This window comes from Vulpes vulpes, chromosome 4, assembly GCF_048418805.1.
Source record: "Vulpes vulpes isolate BD-2025 chromosome 4, VulVul3, whole genome shotgun sequence".
In the NCBI taxonomy this organism is placed as follows: domain Eukaryota; kingdom Metazoa; phylum Chordata; class Mammalia; order Carnivora; family Canidae; genus Vulpes; species Vulpes vulpes.
The window spans coordinates 34984610-34998471 of NC_132783.1; the positions used below are offsets into that span (position 1 = coordinate 34984610).

At 38.2% G+C, this 13862-nt stretch overlaps 1 protein-coding gene and 1 long non-coding RNA gene across 2 annotated transcripts in view; one reads left to right on the forward strand and one right to left on the reverse strand.

The window, feature by feature from the left end:
- Positions 1-13862, forward strand: part of LOC140598576 (uncharacterized) — an 89595-nt gene that overhangs the window by 58576 nt on the left and 17157 nt on the right. The window lies entirely within an intron of this gene.
- Positions 1-13862, reverse strand: part of ENPEP (glutamyl aminopeptidase) — an 85360-nt gene that overhangs the window by 15260 nt on the left and 56238 nt on the right. The window contains exons 12-13 of the mRNA XM_026013461.2: positions 7340-7476; positions 7152-7207 (exon numbers count right to left, since the gene is read on the reverse strand). Of these exons, the coding sequence (XP_025869246.2) occupies positions 7152-7207; positions 7340-7476 (193 nt within the window). The remainder of the gene's footprint in view (positions 1-7151; positions 7208-7339; positions 7477-13862) is intronic.

Sequence of the window (13862 nt, forward strand, 5' to 3'; positions counted from 1 at the left end):
CATAAATAAGAATGGAAATCTTGGGCAGCCCGGGTGGCTCAGCAGTTTAGCGCTGCCTTTAGCCCAGGGAGTGATCCTTGAGACGCAGGATCGAGTCCCACGTTGGGTTCCCTTCATGGAGCCTGCTTCTCCCTCTGCCTGTCTCTCTGCCTCTCTCTCTGTGTGTCTCTCATGAATAAATAAATAAAATCTTTAAAAAAAAAAGAATGGGAAATCTTTGGCATCATTTGATTTGTACTAGTGAGATATGATAGAGTTTTTTTTTCAGTTCAGAGTGCTAATTTCCCCTATTTTCTCAGGTCCTGATCTTAGTTAGAAAGAATTACATTTTGGAGCATGCAACCTCCCTTAATAAAAGTTCAAATAATATGAAGAAATGGAGGGACGCCTGGGTGGCCAGCAGTGGGGCCCGAGCCTTCCGCTCGGGTCGTGATTCTGGGATCCAGGATCGAGTTCTGCATTGGGCTTCCTGTGGGGAGCTTGCTTCTCCCTCTGCCTGTGTCTCTACCTCTCTTTCTCTCTGTGCCTCTTAGGAATAAATAAATAAATCTTTAAAAAATATTGAGAAATGGAGTGTTTTACTGAGAATGTTTTTTAAGTAAGAAAAATTTTAGAATTTTGTGTTATTTGAAACTTGAGAATTTTCTAATTTTGACGATTCTCTATTTTTCCTAGGGGATACAGGAACAACTATGTTTGGTTGGTAATTTTTAAAGGTGTTCATAAAGAATAGTTGTTGCTCTGAGGATCAATTTAGTGAAGAGAATAATGAAAGTTTAGGAAGAACGACAGTTTGGTCAGAAACCAAGTGGCCTGTACATTTTAGGTAGGTGAAAAAATTAGAAGGAGTGGATTTCAGTTACCAGAGCCAGAAGAATTGGCTAATTAGGTAGCATAAGTAGAAGTAAGAAGGGAATCCAATTATCCAAAGGTTAGAGGTTCTGAGGAAATACTATGTATTCAAATGTTGAAAATCGATATCTTATCCTAATGCCTTATTTTTCCAACATGCTTGATAACTATGCAATAAGTCCATTTTGGTATCACTTGTTTTCTTTAAGTCTTGAGTCATATGGTCAGAACATTGGACTGGGAGAGAATTTTTGCTGGTTATTATAGGCATAACATTTTGAGAATTTAGCTAATGGAATTTTCATTTCCCACAAATTATGTTACTCTGTAGCTTCAAATACAAGTGTATTTGATACTCCTGATGAAGAGCAGTATCATTTAGAACTATGATTCTCAAATTTGAGCATCTATCAGCAACACCTGGAAAGTTCATTAAATCACATACTCTTCGCTCCCACCGTCCCAGAGTTTCTGATTTAGCAGGTTTGGAGTGGAGCATAAGAATCTGCATTTCTCCCAGGCTTCTAGCCAGAGTTGATACTGGTGGGACCACATGAGAAGACCTGGTTCTGAGAACAAAGGCATCTATATGCCCTTCTCAGATCCCCTTACAGTGCTCTGTTGGCTCACAGCTGCCACCTTCTTCAAAGAATAGCACTTGGCCAAATATATCCATCTTGCCTAAGAGGTTAGGCAATCTCCACCCCTTGCCATTAATTCTCTGATTCAGGAATGCAACAAGACAGCCTGCTTCCCTCAAGTTGGACCCACTCTACAGCACAATTTATAGCTTCCTAGTAGAATCTGGCAAAGCTAGACTCCATCTGAGACCATATCAGGGCTGAGCTTTTAATCCCTACCCTAACCTGGTTTTCATACTCCTTATCTCATTAGAGTACTCTCTTAATAAACTAAATGTACATGAACCTGTGTTTCATATTCTGCTTCTAGGGATCTCAACCTAAGGCAGCATTCTTATGCAACTTTGAGTCTCAAACTCCATTTGTAAAATCCATAGACACATAGTAGTTCTGAAAGCCAGATATGGTTAAGCATTTTAATTTTTTTTAAGATTTTATTTATTTATTTGAGAGAAAGAGCACAAGCAGGGGAGAAGGACAGAAGGAGAGGGAGAAGCAAACTCCCTACTGACTAGGGAACCAGACAGGGGCCTCAGTCCCGGGACCCCATGATCATGACCTGAGGCAAAGTCAGATGCTTAACTGACTGAGCCACCCAGGTGTCTCACAAATTTTTTTTAAGATTTTATTTATTTATTCACGAGAGACAGAGAGAGAGACAGAGAGGCAGAGACACAAGCAGAGGGAGAAGCAGGCTCCAGGCAGGGAGCCTGATGTGAGACTTGATCCTGAGTCTCCAGGATCAGGCCCTGGGCTGAAGGTCTGCCCTCCCACAAATTTTTTTTTTATATAATAAATTTATTTTTAATGGTGTTCAATTTACCTACATACAGAATAACACCCAGTGCTCATCCCATCAAGTGCCCCCCTCAGTGCCCGTCACCCATTCACCCCCACCCCCCCACCCTCCTCCCCTTCCACCACCCCTAGTTCGTTTCCCAGAGTTAGGAGTCTTTATGTTCTGTCTCCCTTTCTGATATTTCCCACACATTTCTTCTCCCTTCCCTTATATTCCCTTTCACTATTATTTATATTCCCCAAATGAATGAGAACATACACTGTTTGTCCTTCTCCGATTGACTTACTTCACTCAGCATAATACCCTCCTGTTCCATCCACGTTGAAGCAAATGGCCTCCTACAAATTTTTAAAAAATCTTCCATCATCTAGAAAAAGCCCAGCCTGATGGACTTAAACTATATAACTATCCTATTACCTGGAGAAGATGGAGGCTATAACTTAAAGTTCCCACCAAATTTGATGGAAAAGAGGACAAATGGGTCCGATGAGAGAAATCTTGCCCTCCTATTTTGGGCTGAGGTACCCAGGAAGTTCGGGGAATCCTATAAAAAAAGGTTCGTTTCTGGAAAACAAACTAGGAGTGTTGGAAGGGGAGGTGGGCGGGGTGTGGAGGTGACTGGGTGACGGGCACTGAGGGGGGCACTTGATGGGATGAGCACTGGGTGTTATTCTATATGTTGGCAAATTGAACACCAATAAAAATAAATTTATTAAAAAAACAAACAAACAAACAAAAAGGTTTGTTTTTGCTTCACTAGATATGACCTGGAAATACAGTATAGTCCTCAGAGAAGCTGAGTTAAGCAGTGTTTTGTCCAACATCTCTCTTCACTGAGACATTAGAAATGGTTCAGAAAGGTGCCTAGGTAGATGCAACTAATCCCATGTGCTCATGTCCCCCAGCAAAGCCTTTGGTGATGTGGAGAATTTCAACAAATCCCCATTGTGTCTGCTCTCTCAGTGTTTACTTGCCAATTAAATTCAGATTTCTGGCTTAACACAGTCTCTTTGCAAACAATTAGGTCCTTTTTGGTATCTTCCTGATTACCCTATTTCTCCTATGTTTAAAAGGCAGCATGAAAGCGTGTGTGTATGGGGGGGGCAGGGAGTAGGAGGGTGAAGTTGCTTATCCAATCCTGCGTTGTGCTCTGGTTACCTCTGCAAACACCTGTAAAATGGTATGACCCAGTGACCCTAGAGGTCTATAACTTGGTGTGGCTTATGCTCATTTGGTGGTCTTTATTTGGTAACTTGCTCCTCACCTTGGATATCATGAGAGCCACTGCTGTGTGAAGCGTGCATGGCTAAAATTCTTTTTGGATGATTAGCTTAGATGGCCTTTTAAACCATCCTTTGCCATTGTTTCCTCACCTAGAGACTCCTGCTTCCACTCACGGGCTTGTTAGGCAGTGCTCTCTGCTTTCCCTTATGTTATTCCTCATCCCTTTCCTGGCTTTAGCAAACAGTGATTACATAGCACAATAAGCTATTGAAAAAGAAAACCCTAATGTAACAGGTGGACAAAAAAGGATTCTTTCTGCCTCTGTTCTGGCAAGACCCCTTGCCTAACCCCCAAACCAGGCCCTTTGGCCTAAACCCCAAAATAAGATACAGGCCCACCAAGTTGGAACTAACGTGGTGACCCTTTTTGTGACCCTTAGCTGATAACCTATCACCAGCTATTAAAAGTATTGGAGAGGCTAGGGGCAGAATGAGACATTTTAAAAGAGGGCTTTGGGGGAGCACTGTCAGGGTATTGTGAATATTCTCCTCCCACAGAGAAGAGGAGGATGCAGGAGGCTTTTCCTCTCACATGAAGCCTAGGAAAAGGGGCTTCAATGAAACCACGTGAAGAGTTGTACCTGCGTATCCTAAAGTTTGAGGGCACAGTGGCCTAGTGTTTGATACTCTGAGAAATCTAATGGATAAGAGACTACGGTTGACTACTGCTCTAATCTCAGAGTGAAGGAGTTAAGACTGAAGTGGCCCATTCTTCCAGACTTTGTTGGGGGAAAATATATATTCATACTTCCTTTGGACCAGATATGGTTCAGAGGTTTTCACTTACCCATCTCAAGGAACTACAAGAGAAAGACTCTTAGCAGTAAAAATAGGTGCAGATGGCAAATACCCCATGAACACAGCACACAAGAAAATGAGCTAGTATTAAACATCTACGAAGTTCACAGAGGACCAAACGTAGATAGCGTATGAGGATCTTTCTTCCCTTCACCTGCTCTCCCTCCCTGCTCTCCTCACCTTAGTTCTGGAGGAATCAGAGGCAGTCTAGTAAGTAAGGAGAAGCAGAAGTTCCATGCAGCAAAATGGAGAAGACATTAAGCACCCTGTTCCCACTGTAGGTGGCTGGCCTGAAACCAGCCTGAGTTGGGGGCAAGGAAGAACTTTAAATGAAGTTGGTAACTTTGGTGGTTTTACTGGACTTGACTCAAATTCAAAGACGGGGGGACTTGAAGTAGCTGGGAGAATTTTTATTCCTTGTCTTGAACAAATGTGCCCATCTGGATATTCATCCAGGACAGTAACAGTACTAGCTCCTCTATTTTGGGGATAGGAGAATCAAGAATACATTTATATTTAGATGTGCTCTTTTACCCCTGCTTATGAAACATGATAGTTAACATTTCTTTTTAAACACCCAAGTAGAACTGTATAAATTCTTATCTTATCACAGGTACTAACCTGTTTAGCTACATGTTTCTCCTTTTTTTTCTCCCTAAAGTTTCAGAGTGAACCACACCTGGCTATAGCCAATATTGATGGACTCTACTTCCCTGAGTCCTGTTTTCCTCATGCATTACAGAAGGAAATTGGATGATAACTAAATAGCTCAGGTTATAGCTCAGGTGATTGCTCAGCTATTTTCCAGATCAGTTGCTGTGTGATTGTACGTATTTTTTGGTTTTCAAATTTCTTTTACTTTCTTCCTTTCCGTATCTCTCCAAAATTTTACTGGGCTGTGGCCAAGGAACTGGGCAAATGCAAGAAAGTCTTTCAATTGTGTGAATTAATTGCTTTATACACAGTTCCCCAGAGTGACCTGTTCAAGAAGCTTTTACTTCTTAAAGCAAAAAAGAACTGTCTGCATTGTATTATGATGGGAATTTAACCATAAAGATATTGCAGTTCTGTGTAATCTCTAACAGCCAAGATGCCAAGCTTTGGAAAAGGTCATGATGAATTCCTAGGAGAGTTTCCCCCCAGAAGAATTCTTAATAGTTCTATTGTGTTTTCATATACTGGTTATCTTCCTTTACCATTTAATTTCCAAGGCCTATGCAGTGTCTGGTACAGTCAAGTGATACACTTTATTAAGCACTTGCTATGGGCCAGACATTGTTTGGGGTGCTTTATGAGCATTATTTCATTTATTTCTCAAATGAGTCTTATAAGATCATCTCCATTTTACTCATAAGGAAATGAAGTCAGTGAGAAGAAATTTACTCAAGGTAGGACGCCTGGGTGGCTCAACAGTTAAGTGTCTGCCTTCATGCTCAGGGTGTGATCCTGGAGACCCGGGATCGATTCCCCCATCGGGCTCCCTGCATGGAGCCTGCTTCTCCCTCTTCCTATGTCTCTGCTTCTCTCTGTCTTTCTCTCTCTCTCTCTCTCTCTCTCTCTCTCTCTGTGTGTGTGTGTGTGTATGTCTCTAATAAATAAATAAAATCCTAAAAAAAAATTTACTCAAGGTAATACAGAATCAAGATTTTAATTGTCCCAGAACCTGTTTTATAACCCTATCCATTTCCTCCTTAAAAGATGTCAAGAAGGTTTTCTGACTTCCAGTGTATCATCTAGGAAGTCTGTGTAAAATAGTTCTCCCATGCCTTTGGTGATGGTATACTATCTTTCAGACATGTGTTGGGGTCATATTTAATGAGCTTCTGCCATGGGCCAGTCACAGTTAAGAGCCAGGAATAAAATAAACAGGAACATGATCTGGGTGCCTCCCCTCACGTAACTTACAATTTGGTAAGTGAGATGGACAGTTAATAAGAAATGATAGTATAATATTGTGGTGACACACGGGGCCCATGAAAGGGACACCTAACCCAGACAAAGGGGCTAGTGAAGACTTTTTGAGAAAGAAGCATCTCCTTCCCAGTACACTGCTTGTATCTAGGATGAAGCCACTACAAAGCCAGCAAAACCAGTTGGTTGTGTCCCTGGCTCCTACAGTAATCCCAGAAATTCAACAAACACCTGTTGAAATAGTGGTGTCAGACTACTTGAAAACAAAACAAAACAAAAAATCCCAAAGATACTGTAGTTACTACTCCTGCATTTTCCCAATCTATGCTGATTTTTTTCTAAGTGTAGGTTACCTTCAGGCCATGAAAACAAAAAAAGTCGAATTTCTTAAGTGGTACCTTAATTCTGATCAATCCTAGAGCACCCGGTCTCATTCTTCTTACCCTCATGACCTGAACAAGAGTTGACAACTCTAGCCATAAACTCATACAGTGGGCTTAGGCTCATAGAAGTAAGTGAATGAAACACATTATCATTTTATTAAATCAAATTATGAAGGTGCACTTTTGAGCATTTGCAAATGTCACTCAAATTAGCTCAAAGGCTCTGATATAAATGAACCTTACTCAAAGTCAGTAGGGTAGGTGAGTTTTTCTGTGTCTGTTAAGAGTGAATATGAGTATTTCAGCTATGAGGCTTATATGAGTTTTAAAAAAAGAGTTAAGGAAAACAATAATGTTATAAATAGTGACTTTGGATATTTTAAACTACCACTAATACTTAAACTTGGCTGCAATTCATCAAAAAAAGAGATTCATGACAAAATCCACTGTTCTTTAAATAGCCCACTCTCCTTCCAAAACTCACCTTGCCAAGGCAAAAGCATCATCTATAAGACTTGCACGGTCAGCAGAAGAAAAGCTCTGAAAACAAAAAGAAAAAGAGGTAAGTAACGCAATTACTAAAGCAAAGCATGTTGAAAAAATTAATATCAAGATGCTGTTCTTAGAGCAAAAGTAAAACAATTCACAACCACAACCAATTTTTACTCTTACCTTGTGGTTTAAGAAAAGATTGGTAGCTATCCATTCCCAAGTTGGTATTTCATAATTTACACGATAAAACCCAATATGATCTGGGTTTATTTTGAGAAAAAAATTTCCAGCAGGATTAGAAGAATTCAAAGTGATTCCTGTGGTAGTAAATAAACACTAATGAGAAACATGTTTGCATGTGCTGTAAACACAGAGAAATTAGGCCCAGAGGGTCAGAAGAAAAGAAAAGAAAAGAAAAGAAATATCAGCTCAAGGAGTCAAGTTTGATTGGATCCAAAGCCCCAAAGCCTAATTCTTATTTAGTTGCCTAAGTTTAGAATGTCACTGTAGTGCGTGAGCTGAAAAAGAATAACCAATGTAAATAAGTGTCCTATGGTTTGTGACTTATACTTTTTACTGGTAGAAGCTTGCCAAATGAGTGAAATAATGCTATGCTTGTCAATCCTCCAATAAAAGAAAACAATGCCAAAAGACAGAAAGGTCCATGCTGTTGGGGGTAGTCCATATATTTTTAATCATGATGGATTAATTACACAAAGAATATTCATTGGGCAGCCTAGGGAGAGGATAAAAATGTAAACATTTAAAAGAATACTTCATTTTTTAAAATCAACATTTAAATGGATGGAAATGGCTATTGCCTATCAAAATGATGATTTAAGAATCAGTAATGCTTTTAAAATGTCAAGAAGGTTTGCAATAGAACTGAAATCCAAATACAACATTCTTGATTTTGTAATTCATGTCATACTTGCTCTTCTAATTTTATTTATCTTTGTAAAATCTTCTGTTTCCTTATTTCAATTGATTACATCAATGCTTTTCATCAATGGATTTGCCAAATTAAATCTCTCTTTCTAAAGTAGCATCCAGTATTTACATAGGGCTCTAGTGTATAGATTTTTAGAAATTCAATTAAAGAAACAGAGACTTATGTTTGAGGTAAAAAAAAATATTCACTTAAAATAATAGCTGTGCTCTGACATGACCAGTATTCATTTGTTGGCATTGCTTTTATATTTTTAATTCATACAGTCTTTTGTCTGCAAGGACAATATACAATTTAAATAATAAGTGAGCAGCAGCATCACTGCAAGAGTGATGGTGGTGGTGCAGGAGGGTGATAATAAAATCCTTCTTTTTTTTTTTCACAAATACAGGCTATATTGGAGGATGCTGGCGGGGGGGGGGGGGGCACAAGGGCCATCAGGGGTCATGTCAGTCCTCTTTCAGGCTCCCGAACACAGCGGCCGGCATACTCTGCTGCTCCAGCCGCACCTTGTTGGGCTCCAGGTCCATCTCGTCCTCATCCTCATCCTTGCCCAGCTCAATCTCCTCGGGGTTGGCTTGCTGCGCCAGCTCAGCCAGCCCCTCCCAGGAGCTGTGGGAATGCTTTGTATTGTTTAGAAATTTCAAATAGTTTAATGTAGTGCAACATAGGATGTGATACTGGAAGATGGAAGATGAGGCTGTAAAGAAAGTCCAGGGCTTCGGAGTGCAAGAGCCACGTGCCATGTAAAGGAATCCATCTTCTGATACATGGTTAGATAGAGAGGATTTTTAAGCAGGGCAATAGCATACTCAGATCTGCTGTCTAGAAAGACAGTTTTGATGGTGGTATGAGAGAGATATTGGAAAGAGGTTTTAGAGTCTCTTATAATAATCTATGGCAAGAGGGAATGAGACCCTACTCTAATGTGGAGGTAATGAAAAAGAAAGAAGGTGATGTTTTCATGACACATCTCAGGTCAAATCAGCAGTCAGTTTTCTTACTAGATGTGGACGGTTAGAGGAGGGGAAATGGCTTGCATGATGGGATAAATAATGATGTTGCCATTACTGAATAGAGGAAGGTGAGTTAGTTTGGGAGGAAAGAAATTTAAATTTTGAAAGTGTTCACATGGTTTGGAAGATATCCAGGACACAGTAGTTTTTCATAATATGAGTAAGCTCTTCAACAAGACAATACATTTTTTTTTAGGAATGTTCAGAGTAGGTACTTGACGAATTATAAACTTTTACCTCACTCATGTAGTATTTATCTTTCTTTGTCATTTTCCCATGGACAAGTTGTTGAAAGGAAGCTAATCTTTTGGCAACCGTACACTTTGAATGTTTGTATCTGGAGGAGAGCCTCTTGCTAAGCGCAGAGCCATATGTTTTAGGAAAAAGACCATGAACTTTTGAGTCTGACAGATCTAGGATAAAACCCTTGCTCTGTGACTAACAAGCTGTGTGATCTTGGCCAAATCACTTGACCTCTCTGTGTCCCCATTCACCATAAGGGAAATCGGGATAAAAATCCCTCACAGGGCTGTTGTGAAGATTAAATAAGATAACATCGGTAAAGTGTTGGTCACACAGTTATTTGTTCAACAGATGGTAGCTATCCTCATTATTATGAAAGGGGATATGCCGCAGTTCTATAAATAGCAAGGCGAATATAAATAACATTGAGAAGTTCCTGGCAATCCATCTAAATACTGCAGTATTTCAGTGTGCTTTATATATACCTAGTTAAGCCTGTCTAGAGTTACTGTGATTTTTCTCACTTTATAGATGAGGAAGCTGAGATCCAGGAAGTCAGTAGTTATGGACTTTCCAAGTTCATGCTACTTTCAAAACAGTTGTCAACAGCAAAATACTGTTGGATTGTTTAGTTACATAGTGAAGTAAGATAGGACTAAAATACTGGTGCCCATTCCTGGCATCACATGGCAGTTGGGGCGTATGTTTCCTCTTGTTTCTCCACTTACTTTTAACTGTTTTTCTGATTGTCACGGTCCTGTGTGTTCCTTACAGTTCCAAATATGTATTTGGAAAATACAAAAAATGTTTAATGAATATAAAAATTACCCACCACTAGTTAACATAATGTTTTGTCTTCTGCATGTGTTCCCTCCATATATGTGCATAGATGTGCACACAATACACATAATGGGACTTTACTGTTTTTAAGATTCATAATCCTTTTCATTTGAAAGTACATTGTAAATATCTTGCAACTTTGTCTTCTATACAGAGCACCCCCCATCTGAAAGTGGAGCATTCCTGTGAAACCTTGCATAACCTGAAATGGCATAAAGAGAGGACTCTCATTTTCTAAAAGTCTGTAATAATTCCACTGTGTTTTCACAAAAGACCTACATTAGTACCTGCTTTTGCTAATGGAAAGAAATCCAAAGAGCATCTTCATTTTTATGGAAAAAGCCATTACCATACTAAGGTAGGTCTTTTGTAAAAATGAATGGTAGAACATGAACATTCAGAAAGTGGGGGATACCTGTGTGTGAAAATGTGAATCTAATGGCCACATAACACCCTATCATTCAATTAATAGGTCATCTCGTTCTGTTTCTTGCTATTTTTATGCATAAAAGGGTTGAGTGAATTTTTGGGGGGGTAGGAGTTCTTTCTAGAAAATTTCTTTTTTTCTTTTATTTGTCTAGATGGTGAGGATGGATAATTACCTTTTCAAAATTTCATCCAGGGGCTATTTAAGGTCCACCCAGATAGATTTCTGTCATAGAGTTCTCATAACAGTTCTTTAATCCATGCATACCTCACTCTATTATACTTTGCTTATTGCCCTTTGTAGATAATGCATTTTTTTTACAGATTGAAGGTCTGTGGCAACCCCGTATGGAGCAAGTCCATTAGCATTATTTTTTCAACAGCATTTCCTCACTTTGTGTCTCTGTGTCACAATTTGGTAATTCTTAGATTTCAAACTTTTTCATTATTATTATTATTATATTTGTTATGGTGATCTGTGCTCAGTGATTATGACTCACTGAAAGCTCAGGTGATGGTTAGCATTTTTAGCAATAAAGCATTTTTGAATTAAGTATGTCCATTGTTCTTTAGATATAATGCTATTGCACATTTAACAGATTACAGTATAATGTAAATATAACTTTTATGTTATGCACTAGGAAGCCAAAAAATTCATTTGACATGCTTTATTGCAAGATTCATTCTGTTGTGGTAGTCTAGAACCCAACCTGCAATGTCTCTGAGGTATGCCTGTATACTATTTTATATAAATAATTATAACAAAGTTTAGACAACTAGATAGTTTGTGATAGCTTGATAATTACAAAGAAAGAAACATTTTTCTTTAGTGATGTAAATGCTTTCTTGCATTGATCCTTTAAGCAAATTATTTTTTGGTATAAAATGACAGTTGATATTACATTTTATGCATCACATATTAGTAACACAGCTGAAAGATACATGAGTAGTACTTTTTGACTAATGACACACTATTTATGCTTAGAATTTTCTACTAGGATGCACTATCAGAATTTAGGGTCAAGGAGGAAAATTTTAATCTCTGAAGCTAAAATTAACATCATCTATTGTAAAATGGATAGGGTATACATTTGTGGTAATATTTTAACAAATCGTTTATTTAAGAAAGTATTAGTGATTATGTTATTAGTAATAATTATAGAGTCCCTCTTAAATCTCAGCAAGTGGCCTAGAGAATCTCCCTAAAAAGAAAAGTATAATATAATTAGCAGGAATCTGGAAAAAATGCAGTCTGGCTACTATGATGAAGAATGATCACTGGTGATGTTTTGGTGACTACAAAGAAAAGTTGGATAATGGGAAGAAATAATTACAAAGAAGAGTTGGATAATGAAGATCTCTCAGGGTGTGTCAGTCTACCCAGGGAAGTAGGTGCACAGTTGAGCTGGTACATGGACTCCTGATCTTTCAACAGATTTCCTCTTATTGAGAACAGTATATGTGACAGAGATATGTTAGTTATTTACCACACTATTCTTTTTTCTCCTGACTTTATTTATTAGTCTCTCTTGCAGTTAGGTAGCAAAATGGGATTGACAACTGGACACAAACTGTGGGGAGAAGTAATAAATGCACTTCTAGACCTGGTCCCTCCATTATCTTCCTCTGTCTCCTGGTCAGATGCAAAGATCCAGCAGAGGAATCAGAGGTCCAAGGGGCAGTGGAGCCATAAGAGGAAGGACAAGAGGATTTCTAAGTTATTATTTGAGAGTGGGCCACCTAGGAGAAATAACATTTCAGGAATATCTCCATTGGACTGATGCATGAATAAGAAACTTTCATTGCATCAAAATAGCCTCTAAATGCAATAATTAGACTCCCCTGGTTAATGCAATATATGAGGCTATCACAGCTTGATGAAATCTCTAAAATAATTGATCTACCTTAACTCTCTCTTTACTCTTATTAAGTAAACTTTCTTCCTGGAAAGAGATACCTAATTAGCTGACAAGAGTATTCTGGTTCACCTTGGCCAGTGTATTTTTATTTGTATAAATTAACAAATTAGCATTCTTATGTGTTTGCTTTGTGTGAATAAATCTACCAAGACTTGGTTGACCAGGGCTGAATTGATGAAACTGAGCTCTTGAATCTGCAAAACTGAATTCATAATGATCCAATCAAAATTCAAACATTCCATGAAGCTCAGCTTGAAAGAATGAAGAAAGTCTCTCTTTCTCATTGTTATTAAATTTAAAAATATATGCCCATAATTATTTTGACATGAAATATTTAAATATAACTACCATCAGCTTCTAGTAATATTCTATTTATATGTAGTCAGGGTTTGTTTATCTAAACCATTCAGAATGTATCCTCAAATCTACAAGAATTATGAAAATGGTCATCACAAAGTCTATACAATTTCCTATTGCCTAGACCCTCTTTTGGACCCTATGCACTTAGAAATACCTATTTTAAAATATTATGTTTCAGTAAGATTAATTTTCTGACATCATGTGATAATCTTCAAATCTTCTAAATATTAGAAAGCAGAAGATAAAAAGCAAAAAGGTGATATACTACTAAATGTAGTAGTAGTAACTAACTACTAAATGTATACTACTAAATGTAGGTACACTGACAAAATAGTAGCTGGTACTAAAGATAGAGGCATGACTAAAGTATATACAGACATCCTCTAAAATCACAGCAGTCTGAGAGCAAACAAGCATCCATTAAGCAAGGACTCACTAAACTCTTAGTAAGTCTTAAAATGTGCAGAGAACCTTGTTGAGAATAGGGTATTCCTGACCAGCCATCAAGAAGTGTGATGTAGAGGTTGCATCTCCAAGGACTTTATCATTTACTTAAAAAAGGAAATACAAAGCATATGGAGATTAAATTACAATGATGATATTTAAAATATAAAGTAGTAATACTAGTTATAAGGAAGGATTGATTAAACTGATAGATAAAACATACTATAAACAATGAGAAGAGAGATTACACAGGGCAGGTTGGAGCAGCCTGAGAAGTGTCTGTGATAGAGGTCCTATTCTTTTGTTATAAATTACATGTTTCGTTTTTCTAATGTTTAAAATATCATGTACAACACAAATGTAAATAAAAGACCTTGGGGGAAGTCCCAACATTGCCTGGGAAATTTCTAACTGATGAATCATCAAAGAAGCCAAGAGGAGGGAGGTAGGGCTGGTAACCTGAGCTGACTGTCCATCCAGTGCACTTGGGACATGTTTGTCATCTG